The sequence below is a fragment of the Myiozetetes cayanensis genome, unplaced genomic scaffold (genome assembly GCF_022539395.1).
Source record: "Myiozetetes cayanensis isolate MyiCay16 unplaced genomic scaffold, myiCay2020 scf1, whole genome shotgun sequence".
NCBI lineage: Eukaryota > Metazoa > Chordata > Aves > Passeriformes > Tyrannidae > Myiozetetes > Myiozetetes cayanensis.
The window spans coordinates 145897511-145914183 of record NW_026086604.1 but is presented as its reverse complement, the minus strand read 5'-3'; the positions used below and the strand labels follow the sequence as shown (position 1 = coordinate 145914183).

At 40.8% G+C, this 16673-nt stretch overlaps 1 protein-coding gene across 7 annotated transcripts in view; it reads left to right on the top strand.

Moving 5' to 3' along the window:
• Positions 1-16673, top strand: part of LOC126642037 (sodium channel protein type 5 subunit alpha-like) — a 214699-nt gene that overhangs the window by 158280 nt on the left and 39746 nt on the right. For all 7 annotated transcript variants that reach the window (XM_050319342.1, XM_050319334.1, XM_050319325.1 and 4 more), the window contains 2 exons: positions 6168-6288; positions 15504-15658. In XM_050319342.1, the coding sequence (XP_050175299.1) occupies positions 6168-6288; positions 15504-15658 (276 nt within the window). The remainder of the gene's footprint in view (positions 1-6167; positions 6289-15503; positions 15659-16673) is intronic.

The window sequence follows — 16673 nt, the reverse complement described above, 5'->3', positions numbered from 1 at the left end:
GCTGTGTAATTCTCTGTATCCTCATTGCTGGCTTCCTGGGTTTTTTTCCCCTTCAGATTTATCATTTTATTGACATAACATTGCCTTTATTATTAGAGAGTGGTGGATTCCTCTCTTTGAAATCAGGAAGTGGAGGTTTGGGATGTCCTCAGCATCTGGAGAACTCCACAGCTCCTTGAGATTGGAACCAGGGTGGTTGTGTGGGACTGTGTGAGTTAGTGTGGGTTGTGTGAGTTAGTGAAAGGGAAAGGATGGCACAGTACATACATCACACCTCTCCCAGTTCTGCTGTAAAACTTCTGGCAAGTTTGTGCACAGCAGGAGCAATCCTATGGAGAAATCTTGACAGGACCACAGGATACAGAATCATCACTGAGCCGGGGCTCACCTTCTCCAGGCCTGCTGATTCATGTTGTCATAGGGGGTGGGTTTACTGAACGAAATGTAGACATCTGCATCTGAACTTGTCATCTGAGGCCAACTGAACCCAACATTTGCATTAGGTCAGATCTCGTAAAAGTGCCTGTTTCCCTCTACTGACCATATAGGGAGCACTTAGGTTGCACACTTAGGTGAGATAAATTTCACTCACAGGAACCAGAAATCCTCTAGCCTTGCAGCGTTTCTTTAAGGAGCATTCCTCCTTCCCAGAGTACTTCTTGGCATATTGAACTTCATCTTCAGAAAGAAAGCATCCTGAACTTTAGAGGAAGGAGACTCAAATATCTGGTATCCCATTTTGGGAAAAAAAAAATGTATATTTAACAAAAAAACACCAAAACTTTTAAATAATGTAAGGAAGCACAGTAACTAGGAGGAATTAGAAGACCATGTCAAGAATTCTTCTCTCAGGGGATTAGGCATCCTTCATGTTTAAATGTCTTTTTGAGATAAATAAATCCTGTGATCCTAACAGGGAGGCCAGAAATCTAAGTCCTTTTTTAGTGATATAATGAAGTGTCATGACAAGTCAGGAACATTCTAGCCTTGATATATTCAGCAACATCGTGATAAAGGAATAATCCCCATTTCCTCCCTCAGCTTTCAAAGGGTCCTGAGACACAAATGTCACCTTTCTATAGCAGAGCACAATTGATTCTATTTGCAGCTGCTTAGAAAGAGGTGGAGGAGTATGGAAATAATCCAGGGAGGACTTGAAATCAAGCGGAAGTTCACAAGAGGTTATGAATGCCAACATAAAAGAGCAAAGCCCAGAGGATGCTATTTTTGAGGGCCAGATCTTGTGTGGACATTACATACTTATGGTCCTCCTATTCAGAAGTAATCTTTGTGCAGGCACACAAGGACATGCTCATCATCTTTTTGATGAATGTCCCGAGAAGTTGCAACTTGCCAAATAAAGCCAACAACTGCAAGGGAGTAACAGATTTGGTATGCCCAAGAGGCAGGGCTTTCAGTGATTCAGTCAGTAACAGGAAGCGTTGAATGTGTTCTGAAAAAACACTGTTTATGTCAGTAAAGGATACATTATATGATTAAAAATTCATCCTATATAAATCATGAGAAAGGCACCACAGAAATAAAATCGTTGATGTCACAGGAGGATAAGACCTCAGAGTACAGACTGGTTTCCTTCTCTGCCAGAATGCTGACCCATAAAATATTTTGTACAACTTTGTGGAATCTACCTTTAAATGTATCAGGCAACTTGGATTTCTTCATTTACCAAAGGGAACAGTTCCCTTGCCAAAAAAAGAAAAAATCTCATGGCAAGGTATATTGCCTTATATACCAGCCCTTTTTTTCCCCTTATTTTTCCTTTCAAAGTGCCATTTCATTACTGTCTTTTACCAATTTTATCCATCAGTCTCTTTTTATGATGTCTTTAATATGACTTACTGTAATAGACTGTTGCTTGCTTCCTATTATCTGGGGCTCACCCCCTTGAAGTCACACACCATTGTTCTTTCATTTCATTATTTCTTGTAAATTAGTGTCTCTGTGCCTTTATCTGACTTTTTTACCTCCTTCTCTACAACTCCCTCAGTTGTTCCTTTTCAGAATTCTTTTGCCAAGAAGCAAGCACATATTCCGAATACAATTTCTACAGAACTGTAAGAGAAGAAATAGTATCTCGTTATCTAGATGTGATGCTTTCATATGGTTTTCTGCATCATTATATCCCACTGCAAAATCATGTCTAATTTTGTTAATAATTTTCCAGGTTTCCAAAATTTCGATTGAAATTTTCCCCTAACACTCTCGTTTGTACTTTTTTGAGTCATGTCCCATTTTGCTATATTTTATCCATGTTTCACTTATCTTTTCCTTTCTGCTTCCTCGATTTCAATACTCTCTCCAATTTAATGTTATCAGTTAACATGAGGATTATATCGGTCAGGACCTCTTCTATATCTTTAGTGAAGATAATGCTGACCCTAATCCCTAGAGATTTCCTCCACTGAAGGCAAAGTTTATGCTATATTTGGGTCCTTAGAATGGCTTTTCTGCACACAGCAATAGGGTGAATCTGAGCCAATTACAATTTATTTTAAAACTAGACTTCTCTATAATAGACATCCAACTGTTTTCTTAAGGTTTATATATCATATGTCAATTTGATAGATTAAGGCTGTGATTTTGAGAGGTGAGGGAGAGAAGGAGGGAGATAAGGGAGCTAAGCCTTGAGCAAATACCAACTTTCAATGAGATTTCAGCATCTCGCTGCTGAAGGCTTTTTGAGAAACGCATTCAGATCAATTTGCCGCTATTGCAGGCACAAGCAGTGGGTGTGGAAGCCCTGTCTGGGTACTTACAACAGCCACTCCACCAAGAAACATATTAAAAACTACCCTCTGCAGCATGAGGACTAGGGGAAGATGTGCCCCTGAATACTAGAGGAAAATCTCCCAAAGGGGTTTCTGATAGATCCCATTATCTCTATCCAGTACACTTCCTCCACTCACTTATTCCAAGAAAGAAACAGGAGATTCTGTATTTGTCCTTTTTGCCTTCTTTTGACCTCTGTTTGTGCACAGTACTCAGCATACAGGAGAACCACCTCAATGCCTTTATGTCTCTCTGACACTTGACTCTGAGTCAGCACTCTGGTTTTCTCCTCTGAGCCTTTATTTAATTTACTTTAATCACAAGCTACAGCAAGTGTTTAGTGATCTGTGATTCCCATGATTATTCCCTTTTTCTCCTCTCTAAGCTCAGTGTTGTGTTTACTTATTGCTGCTCTCTTGGGCCGTTTCCAGTTTTCCATGAGCATTCACTATTGATTGCTAATGATGTGTTAACTGGGTGTATTGGATCCCTTTATGCCCTACAAAGTGCCTTGCCTGGATCTGCTGGTTTGCATGTTTTGGGCTTTCTAGGTATTTCTCTACTTAATTTTGTATTAATTTTAACAGGCTATTATTGATGCCCGTTTTGGGTTATTTTAAGAGGAGTTTATTTTCTTAGGCAACTGAATTTTGATTAGTTGCATTCCCCTCGCTGGTTGCTGTTATGTCCCTAGCTCTTTTCTTTCCTGATTTCATGAAAACCTTCTTAATCCCTTTAACCTTTCTGGCAAAGAGTAACCTTTGCTTCTTTCCTACAGTCATTCCTAATCTTTCCCTCCCCTCTCATATGTATGATTCCTACTTTTTCCAGCCCCAGTTCAGATCCTCAAACCTTTATTTAGTGTTTTCTGAATCCGTGTTCACTGCCTCTTCTTCTTTGAAGGCTTTTGGGATGAAATCCTGTCTGTTTACCTTGCATGTTCCCAATCTCCCTTTGACACTGATGTATTCTAATATTTCCTGGGAACTCCTGATAAATAGCTATGATAATGGCATTGTATTTTCTTCTGTGAATTTTCTAACGTGTCTCTGCTAAATCCAACTCTGTAGTTGACAATGTTATCAAGCTGACATTGTCCTCACAGCTTTCTTTGATTTCTGTTGACTGGTAAGAATTATATCCAACAAAGCTTCTGTTCTCATTGGAACTCCTATTCTCTACATCCTGCAGCTGCATATGATTTGGGACTATTTCAATGATCTCTGTTTTGACATATTCATAACAGAACAGATAATGACTAAATGCATTCCCTAATGAACAGTATCAGAAAGTTCTGACTGTGCTAAAACTTGGTATGACATTTTTTTCCACTATCATACACCGTTGTTAGACTGTTAGAAAATGGGCTCTATATGACAGCTGCATTCTGAATATGGATTTTTAGAAGCTTTATCTATGTCTTTGACCTGTTCTGTTCTTTCTGTTCTGACTCTCTTTTTAAAAGGTCTCTTCTCAATTGTTGCAGCCCTTTTGAGTAGAGCATTAAAAACTCTAGCCAAGACTGTGACCTTCTGGATGCTGCAGCTAATTGCAAACAAGTAGCTTCCATCCCCGCTTGCAAGCGGTGCTGGAATGTTCAGTCTTGCCCATTTTACCCCAGCTTCAGCATTTCTCTGAATTCAGCTATAAATTTTGCATTGACTGTGTATACTGGAAAACAGATGGTCCATTTTCACATTAATAATAAATATATAAAGCTGTACCTATTCTCTTAACTCCATCACCATCATGCTCACGAAAATAATACTTTATCTGTGCGTGACATCTCTCTTGTAACTATCTCACAGGCTGTTTAAAAGCATGGGTAAGTATTATTGTCCTAATTTTTTTTTTTTAATTAAGGCCATGGTATTGCAAGATAAAGCACAAAAAATTTTCAGTAGTTACTCAGAGAAATGAGTAAAACAGTTCAAAAACAACACACCTCTCCTGTTTAAAGCCATTTGGCATCGTGATGACCCACAGAAGATACCAGCTTTGGCATTACCCACTTACACCAGACAGTGGTCCAATACAGTCAGAAACAAACTGTGAGTGGGACTGGGCAAATATCAGATTTTTCACTTTAGTGGCCAAGCTGAATAATAAAGTAAAATTTAATTTTGGATTAACACAAAATAGAAATGCTTTATTTTGACTAGCAAAATGAAATAAGGGGGAAACATTTCCTGTTTTCTTCTGAAGAAAGTCTCTTGATTCTGTTAAAAGAAAGTTTTAACCTGAAATGAAATTTCTAATTCATATTTGGATGACTTATTTAATTATATATCATATCTCTTTCATTAGTGAGTTCAGCCTCCAAAACAATTTCTGAAAATTACATATTCCCCAGAAATTTTTTACCTAGATCTGCTTGAGAGTTCCTCCTCTAAATAGACGAGACAACCAGTGCTTCAGGGAGTGGCAGTATTCTTGTCCCCATTTTGCAGAGGAGGATCTGAGAAACGCTGAAATTTAAACGGTGCACACAGTGGTGTGAAATATTTCAGGCAAGCAGTAGAGCCTTTGAGATGCTTCCAGAAGCCGTGTGTCCCCACAGCACCTCGAGATCAGAAGTGCGTGATTCCAAGGCGAGGGGTCACATCATGCTGTGAGATCGAGCCAGGCATGGGATGAGGCAGGTGGAAGAGCCCTCTCACGTGTTCATACCAGTAGCTTCATGTCACCAGACCCTGGTGACAGGGAGACTTTTGCTCATCTCAGGGGAGAAGCTTTGGCAGCAGAGAGCAGAGCATGGTCCTGACCGAGAAGGTGCAGATTTCACCCACCAGCTGTGGGTGAGGAACCTCAGGAATGAGGTTCCAGAGACAGGAACCCAGCACAGGTTATCCAATTCATCCTTGAGCATTTCAGGAGATAGGTGCCACTTCTGGTCCCCCCCCATCTGAAGGTGTGAGCCTTCAGGACATAGAAGCCATAAAGTCATGAGTGGGTCCGTGGTTCCAAGTTTCCACCTACCATTAACCAGAGCAACCTGGTCTAGTAGAAGGCATCCCTGCCCATGGCAGGGGTGTTGGAACGAAATGATCTCGAAGGTCCCTTCCCATTCTAGGATTCTGTGATTAATATTCAATGGCAATCGCACTACCCTTTTATGGTTTACTTCTCTTTTGTTTCAGGAAGCAAGTTCTACATGTTAGCTTGTTTTGTTGTTGCTGCTGTTGGGTCGACCCTTGGGCTCACTGCAGCGTAGGCAGAGCTGTCACTGCGGGGTGGGCACCGTGTGAAGTGCATGGCCGTGTCTCTGTGGTGGTGGCTTTAGCTGGGATGGTGGTTAATGAGATAAAAACTCAGATACTTCCTTCAGGGCGATTGATCAATTTGTTTTCCTCATCTTTGATCTTGCTGACGACAAGCTTGATGAAATCAGTCTTTCTGAAGGCAGCACAGTGGATTTGACAAATCCTGCGGAACTGCTGGAGCAGATCCCCGAGTTTGCTGAGGAGTTGATGGAGCCTGAGGATTGCTTCCCCGAAGGTAAGAGCCTGCATGTAACACTGCAACTGTGAGGCAAGAAGCCTTCTCTTCTCTTACTGAACATCTCTCCACCTTCTCCCCACATTGCTCTGCCTGCTTGCAGCATTATTTCACTGGATGCACTTCATTTCTTAGGTACTACAATGTTCCAACACACTCAAAATCCCTTCTTATCATTAGTCTTTGATATTTCCAAGGCAGGATAAGCTAAGAGCATGCTCTAAAATGCTCTGCAGCTTCTACAGTATTAGGCTTTTTTTAATCACAATTTCTGCCATAATGGGTTTGTTGGGTTTTCTTAAATGTTGATTTTTCGAATTTGGCCAGTGAAGATTTTTGATTTCCAATATTTGTGAGTGGTCACATTTGTCAGAAAACTGACCAGATCGGAATGTTTCTGCTGCTTAAATGTGTACAGGCAGTGAACAGAAACTCTGTGAAGAGCTGACGAGTCCCAGGAACTCACTTCCGTTTATTTTAAAGGGTGTCAAGATAAGCACATCCAGTAGCTTTCATCTGACCATGGGAGTGCTATGTAAAGGGTATTTTACCTGATTATTTTAGATAACAGATCACATTTACGTATTTCTTTTAATACTGAAATACACCACCATTTTATTAATATTTTAATACCTGCCTGCTCCAAACCAAAGGTTTAAAACCCAGTTACATAAGAAGTCCTATGTTAAAGAAAATATATAAAGTAAATGACATACAAAGTTATTTCTTCTCAGACTAAGTTCTATTCTAGATATTATCTCAGTCAAATTCCTCATTTTGCTTTAAATATGGGTTAGGAAAAATAGGGTTGGCTGAGTGTTAGTACATTCTCTTGAAAATTCAAGGATTATTATAAATAAAAACAGAGCAGCTCAGATGGGATCAGACAGAGATGATTTGCTGGGCATATGAATGCCCCTAAAGTCAGCAAAAATGTGCATCTCTATATCTGTGAGAAAGATGATTGAATGAGGTAAGGGAGCCCTGCAGGGCTTACAAATGTCCTTAGGATCCAGACATTTTTTTGGCAGTTCTGCTTAAAAGCAGTAGCCAAAAACTAATGCAGTTGACGGAAGAAAGCCTGGTGTAACTATCTGGGGCCAAACAATAACATTTAGGAATTAGGTCTGGTGTTTTCATTCTTTCACAATATATTCCTTAATGAGGTTAGTGAGCAGCAATCTGTGCTGTGCACTGCGAAATGATTATGTTACAGATGCTTAAACAAGCCTGTGCTGTAAGATCGATGCTGGTCAGATGCCAGTTTACAAATTCTAAAACTACCCTTGGCCATGGTCACCTCCCTTTTTAAAAATAAGGTGGATGTCACACAAAACATTCCCAGAGCAGCCACACTCTGTAATTTGCTCTGTTTTAAAGTAACCAGACCTGCCTGAAATTCCATCGTGCAGGATCACAACGGTACCAACCCAGTTTGTCAGTTCTTCACTGCTGTCAGTGGTACGCAGGGTAACAAGCTGTGCCCTTCTAGATGGATCACTGGAAGTATTTAACAAGTTTTGAAGCCTGCTCATCATTCTGGCAGCAGAGAAGAGTAGAAAGGAAAGCACTGTGGGCTGAACCCTAAGCTTGCCTTGGGTTATATCCACCCTTCTGGCTCCTTCACTCTTCTCTTGGAGTATTGCTCCTCTTGCCTTTTGCCTTTTATTCTCATCTCTCCTATTTCCTCACTAGTCCACGTTCAGGGTGTTTTCCTTCTCTCCCTGGATACAGCCAGCTGAGCCTTGGGCACTAAATGGGAATTGAAGGAGAGCCTGCTCCCAGCCCTCATCCAGGGGCACTGGGGATTCAGTTGCTGGTGATGTCCTCCCCAACATATCTACTCTCCTGTCTTGTGCAGTCTATACCCATGCAGATTTTTCAGAGTCTACTGTTTAGGCTAAATGTGATCACATTCCTCATGGAATTGGCAAAAATGCATAAACTTAACGTGATTATTTGCTCATAAAATTTCAAGTCAAAGTGCCATAAACTGAAAGTCCACGTGATTCTTACAACAATGACATTAACATTTGGTTTAATTTATGCAAGGAAGCAGACAGTTTCCCTATAATCAACTTCTATTAAATACTTTCCAGTATTTTTACCCAAACTCACCGTTGCAATGAAACTTCATGCAGTTGTCACTTCAGTTTAGTTAAAAACCAAGTAAGCCAATGAACAACAGTTTAGTTAGCTAAGATGACAAGGTTGTAAAGTACTAAAATGGAAATATTGAAGGGCATGCACTGGGCAAGTTTATCTAATGTTGCCTTTACTGTCTTGTAATAAAATGATATGACAGTATTTGGTATATCTGGGAGAATGACCAGATAATATTTGTGAAAGAAGGAGATTAGATGAAGCGGAAGAGTGAGAGGGGAAGGGTTAATTTCTTACCAGCTATCTAAATTCAAACTACTACATTTCTAAACACATCCAGCATAGGTTATGTCCTGAACAAATATGTCCCGGATTCAGGCCCCTTTTTTCAGATAACAAAGGCAACGAAGATAATGCATGTTCTTGAAATAGTTGCTGAAAGTTTGCTGAGGTCACAGTTTTCCGGGAGTTGGGTGACCCAGATAAGCCATAGGTTGCTTTTCTTGGGGAGACTTGTTAATGTGTTATCATCTCAAAATAGCTTTGATTAGGGTCAACAGGGAACATTCTTGGGTCAGGAAATGTGAAGGCAAGGTAGGGTCACAGTGCTGGCAGCTAGCAAGTATTGCTGGGAAAAACCTGATAGAAATGGAGAGGCCATTCTTGTTGCCAGTTGATGGGAAAGCAACATCTATCCAATGCCAGCTATTTGGGTACTTTTTCCTCCAGATGCCTTGCAACACTCCAGTTCTGTTACCTCCATTGGTATGTGCTCTCTGCATCAAAAATTGCTGTCTGTTTGGACATTATCTTCAGTGTCTCACAGAAGGTCATCCAAAGAGAGCCCCCTGGCCCCAGCGTGCTCCTCTCTCCCAGACCCTAATAGGAGAAAGTTCTCACCCGAGTCCTTAAGTGTAATTCCCCGGACACAGCCCGCTGGCACAGGTTTCAGGGGAATATCATCAGATGGTCATGCGGGAATGAGTTACCTTGCTCAACACGCGGTTGGTCGCAACTCGTGACACCAAGAACACCCAAAACCATCATTTCACGTGACCATGTGGGAGCAATTATCGCAGCTGGAAAATGCCACGCGCTGAAGTTGCTCTGATTAGCGGTGGGATCCCTGTCATGCCCTCCCCAGCCGTGATTAGCGGCTGTTTAGAAGTCAAAAAGTGAAAAGAAAGAAAAATATACCATTAAACTGAGCAAATCTAAATAAAGCTACAGGGACTGCCACCAGACGACGTTTAAAAGCTGTGTAAAACCAAACCAAGCCCAGCAAAATGTGTTAATTGGCTTCCTAGGAAAAAAAATCATGGAACCAACCCAAGTTTTAAAGTATTGCTTTCCTCCAGCTGTAATACCTGGGATACTGCATGTTTTTCCACCAGGAAAGGTGTTTTAGTATTTTGTTGCGTACAATTTTCAGGCATCACAAGACTCTTTCAGTCCTATTGCATGTTCAGAATTAAATTTTACAGGTTGGACAGGACCTCTAGGTTTCAACTCATCCACCCTCTGGCTCAAAGCATGGATGACATCAGTGGTAACCCAGGCTGCCACTGCCTTTGCTTCAAGGTGTCACACCAGTATTTGTAATGACCTCCAAGATGATATATTTTGAGGAGAGTAGCAGCAGAAATCTGAAATGTACCGTTTTTAAGCCCCTGGAAGAGTAAAAACACCTGTCAGACTGCCCTTTTGGCAGCACCCAGTTGTAGCACACAAGTGAAAACTCAAAACTCCATGTGTGTCTCAGGTACCCAAATGCTGGAGACAGTGAGGGCAAATCCCTCTCAGGTTAGGCCTAAAGCTGCACACAATAAAACCCAGCTGTGCAGTCACAGAATCATCAAATGGTTTGTGTTGGATGGGACCTTGGGAAGGACATCTAGTTCCAACCCTCTTGCCATGTGAGTTAGTGCTGGGGCCAGAAGATGAGAAAATGTTTAAATAAGAAGGGTCTGCAGAGAACATGTTCCCTGCAGCATGGGGAGACAGTTGGGGTCTTTCAAAGGGGCTACAGCCAGGTTTGCTCTCTTGCTTGTGCATACTCAGCTAGCCAGAGCAGTCATTAGAAACCCAGATTCGTGTATATATATATATATATATATATATACACACATATACACACACATATATATATATATATACATAAACCATGTTATGAATACCTGCTTGAGTTTATGCTGAGGAAGCTGCATTTTGTGTCAAACTGAGCAATGCTGTAACCAGCATTCAAAGCTAAGCAAAATACTGTTTTGTTCTAAAAATGAATGTCCCAGTAATTGGGAACTCCTGTATAAAGGCAGTAACAAAATTGCTGCAGTTTGAACACAAAGTGCCAGGCTTACTGGACAACATTATGGAAGAAATTAATTGGTGTTCTTCGTTTATTGAAGAGAACCAGCAGCCCCCATCCATTCAAATCGCAACTAATAATTTTATGAAAATATAAATATATATATTGGTGTGAACAAGAAGTGGATTTGTAAGGACTTTACTCCATAAGCTTAAAATTAATAGGCTTGGCTTTTGTGCATTGAAGAGGAAGGTTTTGCAGTATAACTCCCACATTTACAAGGAGATTTTTTTTCTGATGCACCAAAGTAATGTAATCAGGTCTAAGAGCTCCATGATTAGAATGCACCAGGCTAGAAGATGTAAATATGGAACTGAAGGCATATTTACACAAAATACATTGTACATTAAATTCCTCCTGCCTTTTTTTTTTCTTTATTCAGTAACTTGTTTATCATTGTAGCAGATGTTTAAACAAGAAGTTTAATATGTAATATAATATTCAGTTTATGGTTGTGCTATAGGACACCCTAGTGACTGAAAGGACCATTTCTCTTGTTATGAAATACAAACAAAAAGTAAATAATAGCATGGTATACTGATGCTTTTGGAAAGGTTTCTTGGTAAATAGGTCTCTCTTTCATGAGAAATGGTATGTAATATACAAACATGAATTGAAAACAGACATTATTCTTGGACAAGTTGGCCACTGATGCAGCTCAGAACAGCTTCACAGATTTACCAGTAAAAAATTCAATCCTTTGTGGGGATTTTTTCTGCATTCTGTTGTTTTGATAAGCAGTAGTCAACTACACAAAATGAGTCAGATTTCTCTCAAAGAAGATGTAGCCCAACATGAATTACAATGGTAAAATAAGCCCTGAATAAATCACAAGGTGATCAGCTTCTTCTGCATGTTCCCTACTAGCTTTTATTCCAGGGGGATAGTACAAATCTGTTAGACAAGGCTAGATGAGTAATGCTGTCATAGGAACTGTCGAAGGGTTTATTCCTGCCTTGACACTTGCTGTGCTAAAAGGTGTTAATGAACAGTCTTCTTGGTGAGGATAAAGCAGCTTCCAAAACAAAGAGCTGGGCTTTACTGATCACCTGCCTTATTATAGAAGCAGCTGGCGTTAGGATTGCTCAGACCCTCACCAGGTCATGCCTTAGGCTCATTGGAGTGATTCTGATATTTTGATTTCACAGAAATGAAACAAAACAACAAAGAAAAAAACCCAAACCAAACAAACAAACAACCCCCCCCCCAAAAAAAGCAAAACAAACAAATAAACCACCTATTGGACTACCTGCCAAGTTCAGGTAAACATTTTTTGTTGGTTGGGTGAAGCTTCTAATTGAACACATAAGCTTGGGTCAAGGTGACCGGAGCAGTAGGCTACCAACATTATAAGAGAGTTCAGAAAAGCACAGGCATGAAAGAACAGTCAGTGAGGAAAATCAGAAAATTTGAAAAGGAAACAGGTTTTTACCAAACCATTAAAAGACCTGTTTGTGGCCACTTTTTTTTTTTTCTTCTTTCTATTTCCCTTTTCTCTTTGATTTATGAATAGTTAAAAGTAACATTTCATCTGAATTGCAGCCAGCACGATTATTCACGGAAGTGCTACTTGACATTAGTAATTGTATCAGAGTCTGGTCTAAACATTTCTGAATTGGGCCCAATCAAAAGCATGGGATTTAATAGCACTGTATTTTGGGCTGACTCATCTGAGAAGCTATTTTGGATTTTTCAAGGTATTACTGTCAGTAACTAGGGCTCTTTTTTTTTCAGATTGAAATTGCATGGAAGCCATCAAAGAACATAAAAAAATACAAATTGGTGTTGCTACCTGGCTTTCTGTCTTTAAAAATACCTCTTTATATCTGTAGACTATCAGATGGAAGCTGACTGAATCAGTAACAACCTGTTTTAACCATTTTCCATCACAAATGAAGGGACTTTGGAACACAAGGTGCCCTGCTCATTAGTATCTAACATGAAGGTGATCCCCTAATTTTAGCTGTGTCTGGATTCAGGTAATTGTGTAGGCTCCCTGTGAAGTGAAATGACAGAAGCAAACTCCTCCAGGGAGTGATTCATCCAACTGTCTTACAATGGGGAAAACCACTTCCTGGGAGAACCTAACCTTTTTCAACAGTATTTACAGGGCATTAATACTCCATAAAAGCATGACAGAGCCATGTCGTGCCTGTCACTAGCAGAGCCTAGGTGTTCATGTAAGAGGCTAAAAAGCCAAACATCCATCTAGCAAGTCACTTACAAGAAAAGAGGGAGATGTTTCTGTAAAAATGTTTTAAGTCAGAAAAAAAGCTGATTTTTTTTTTTCCTAATAGAAGTTGGTTTTTGGAACAATACAGACTGAAGGATGGTTTATTTTACTAGGAGTAGTGGCTACTTCCAGTAAAAAGGGGATTTCTACTTAAGATGAGAAATCCAACTTGTTCATTAGGCAGTTCATGTGATAACTGATGGATTTGAGCCCAAGTCTTTGGACTTCCCGATCCAAGACTGAGTTGATAATTAAATGGATGGTCTACCTGAATATAAGCACAGAGTGTGAAGCAGACACTTGAAAGGTGGTAATCACCATACAGGTTGTGGAGTAAGAAATAGTTCAAGAGTTTCCTGGCAGCACTGCTGAAAGATGCAGTTAAACAGCCTCTTCTGTCACGTGGTGCTGGTGGGATTGTCTGATGGGCATCTCTCAGCAGAGCTGCCCTATGAGTTTTTTAGCTCAGAGATGCTGGTACCAAGCAGTATTACATACCCGAACTCTGTTTCATGTACCTGCTTCCTAAAATACACCCAAACCATATGCATTACCATCTAGGAGCACTGCACTGGTCTTAGGAAAAAGTAGTGACTAATATGATGTCCTTTTATCCCTTGCCTTGATTCTTTAGTGTTTAGGATTGAAGTGCTTAGAAGGATAATACTTGCCTTTGCTGAAGTGGTAGCTGACCTACAAAGAGGCAGAGAGCTGGTTCTTACATTTGTGTCTTCTCACAGAATTATGTTTTTCTCAAATAGGTTGATTAATTTATTGTATTTCCACTGAGCCCAGAATGTCTCTGAGTCCCAGGATACAGTGGTAAACTGGGAACTGGTGTGAGTCTGTGTGATTCAGGCATGTGGAGGACAGTTAGTTACTTACATCATAGTCCCATTACCTTTTCATAAGGGGTTTACTGTCCTATTAGTCCCACACCAAAACCTCCCACAGCCAAGAGCCTACACCTATCCAAAATCTCAGAGAAGTGAGCGAAAGGGGAGTTCTGGGAGTGGTTCATGTGTGAAACCTCCTGCTGTTCCGCTGCTCCGTAGCAGGGATCTGGGATAATGAAAACTCACTCAGAAATTGCCAGGAGGACCATAGCAGCTCTCTTCCTTCTGGTTGAGCCCACTGCCAGCCCAGCCCCACTTCCAGCTGCTTGGGAATCCCAGCATCCCAGGAGCTGCACTTGATCTCCTTGCATCTCAAGCGCCTCAGTTATGCCACCTTGAATTAGCAGCGTCTGCTGTCTGTGTAACCTTGGCACTCGCCCTCTTTCCTTCCCAAGCTTCCTTGCCTAAATATTGTTTCTAGTTGCAAAAATATTGCATTACATCACCATGGCGAGACGCCCTCCCTGAGAGGTTGTTGTGTGCTGCGAGACATGTTGGTGACATTGGCCACCTTTCAGCTCCAGAAGCTGTTGGTCCCTGGCTTTTTTTCTCATGATGGGACTGATAATTCTCCATAATTAGGTCTCTTTCTATACAACACATGGATTAAATATAGGGTAAAAAGCTTGTTTTTTGAAAATTAAGTGGTTTCTGAGGGTCGTTCTCATCAGCAAATGTGACATTTGAGTCAGATTATCTGACATAAGACTGACTGGCCAGGACAATTCTCACACCATTTTAAGCTCTTACCCAGCACAAGGCAATGCACATGGTGTTTTTTAAATGGGAGAGATGGATCTGTCCATTACCAATGGTAATATCTTTTTGCTATAACAAAGGAGTGTTGCTAAGGAAACTACAAATGGCCATGGTCTTTGCCTATCAGAAATCCTCGTGTGGGCTCCATTACGACCACAGCATTTGACTATTACACAGTATTCTTCACTAAGGTCAGAAAGTGCAATGAAGCATCAGTGGGGAACATGCTATGGACCAGATATCTGAATTTCTGCGACATTGAAGGGGATTTAAGTGCCTCAGTATATTTCCAAGGTTGTTAAAATGCCTTTTTAAGATAATGAGAGTCCAAGAGATCAAAATCTGCTCCTGCTTTTTCTGCCTGTATCTCATCTGCACTGTAGCACCTCCTCCCATCATCTCTCTTTCATCAGATTGCCGTTTTTAATCAGTAATTCCAGTCGTATCACAGTACCAAGAAAATAACCTTCCTCCATTCAGAGAGATGTGGAAGCTATCAGTAGCACCCTCCTAGAGTCATTAGCCCTGATCAGGAGTGCTGCCTGAGCGCAGCTAACACTTTGTGAATGACCTAGGACACTTGTGACTCGTGGCCAGTATATTCTGTATGACAAAAAATCATTGGGAGAAATCACTGGGACACATTTTAAGTGATTTTGAGTGGTTTTTAATAGAGGACTGAAAGGGGGAAATGGAAGGCAGAGCAGAAGAGGTTTGTGAGAAACAAAAGAGAGGAAAGACTCCATGCAGCCACCTATTGCTAAAAAAAAAAATCTTGTTTACCAGATTCTTATTGCAGCTTTAAGAACTAAATGGGCTTCTTTAACAATTCCTTTGTTTTTGTTTTGCTTCTTTACAGTTTGTGTGAGATTCTTCCCATGCTGTTCTGTGGACATCACAAAATTTCCAGGCAAAATTTGGTGGAGGCTGAGAAAAACCTGCTACAGAATCGTTGAGCACAACTGGTTTGAAACTTTCATCATATTCATGATCCTGCTCAGCAGTGGAGCCCTGGTAAATGCCACAGCATTTCCTAGCTGGTTAAAAGTGGGCATGGGTCTCAGTGTTCTCCAGTTTACCTGACTCTAAGATCTTATGAGCCCTTACTGGTCATTTCTCAAAGAAAAGTGTGTTTGGGGCTAAAACAAGTCTTTAGCTTTTCTGATTTCATCAGCCTTTACTGTATGGTGGGGAACTTTCTTCTGTTGTGACATAAAATTCTGACTTGTATATGTTTTGAAAAGCAAATTCTTAAGGCACTCTGTGTGAGGACGTTTCTCAGTGTTACTGCTTCAGCATCCCATAACTGTTCCGTGAGAGTTCCCCTCTGGAAACTTGTATTTTGCTCCAGGGGTGGTGCTTTTTTTCCCTTTTCCCTTTTCTCTTTTCCCTTTCCTTCCTTCCCTTCCCTTCTCTTCCCTTCTCTTTCCTTTCCGCACCTTTTGCAACCAGCAAATGAAAATCACAGAAGACACAGAGGGCACTGAATCAGTGCTACCCATGGAGTTGGGTGGTATTTATGTTTTGAATACACCTTAGTTTAACCCACTGCACATGTAACTCCTGCTTGCATCCAAATGAACATGTATGTATGGAGACTGGTTGGTCACTGCCTAGGACTCTGACAGGGAATCCTCTCCTCCTGAGATCCCACGGCATACTAGGATTATCCTCTCGGCATTATCAATCCCCTGGGCTCTTCATAGAGATGGCAGCATATATTTATGTTTCTCTTTTACATGTCAGGAGTGTCACTGAAGTTGGTGGGATTTCTCCCAGGTTTTTATCCTGACGTAGAGCAAAGACGCAGATCAAGAGTTCTCCAGGCTTTGATCTGGTGGTCACTGGTCTTCTCCTTCATAATGGAGTAAGACATCCACCTATTAAATTTACAGGCAGTGCCATGTTTGGGCAGGTTATCCATGTATTTCTTTCTGGAGGCCAGGATTAACTTCAGCCAAATGGATAAAACTGCCTTAAATAGTAAGGTGAACATCACCTTAGACAGGTACCTGCTTCACCTCATCAG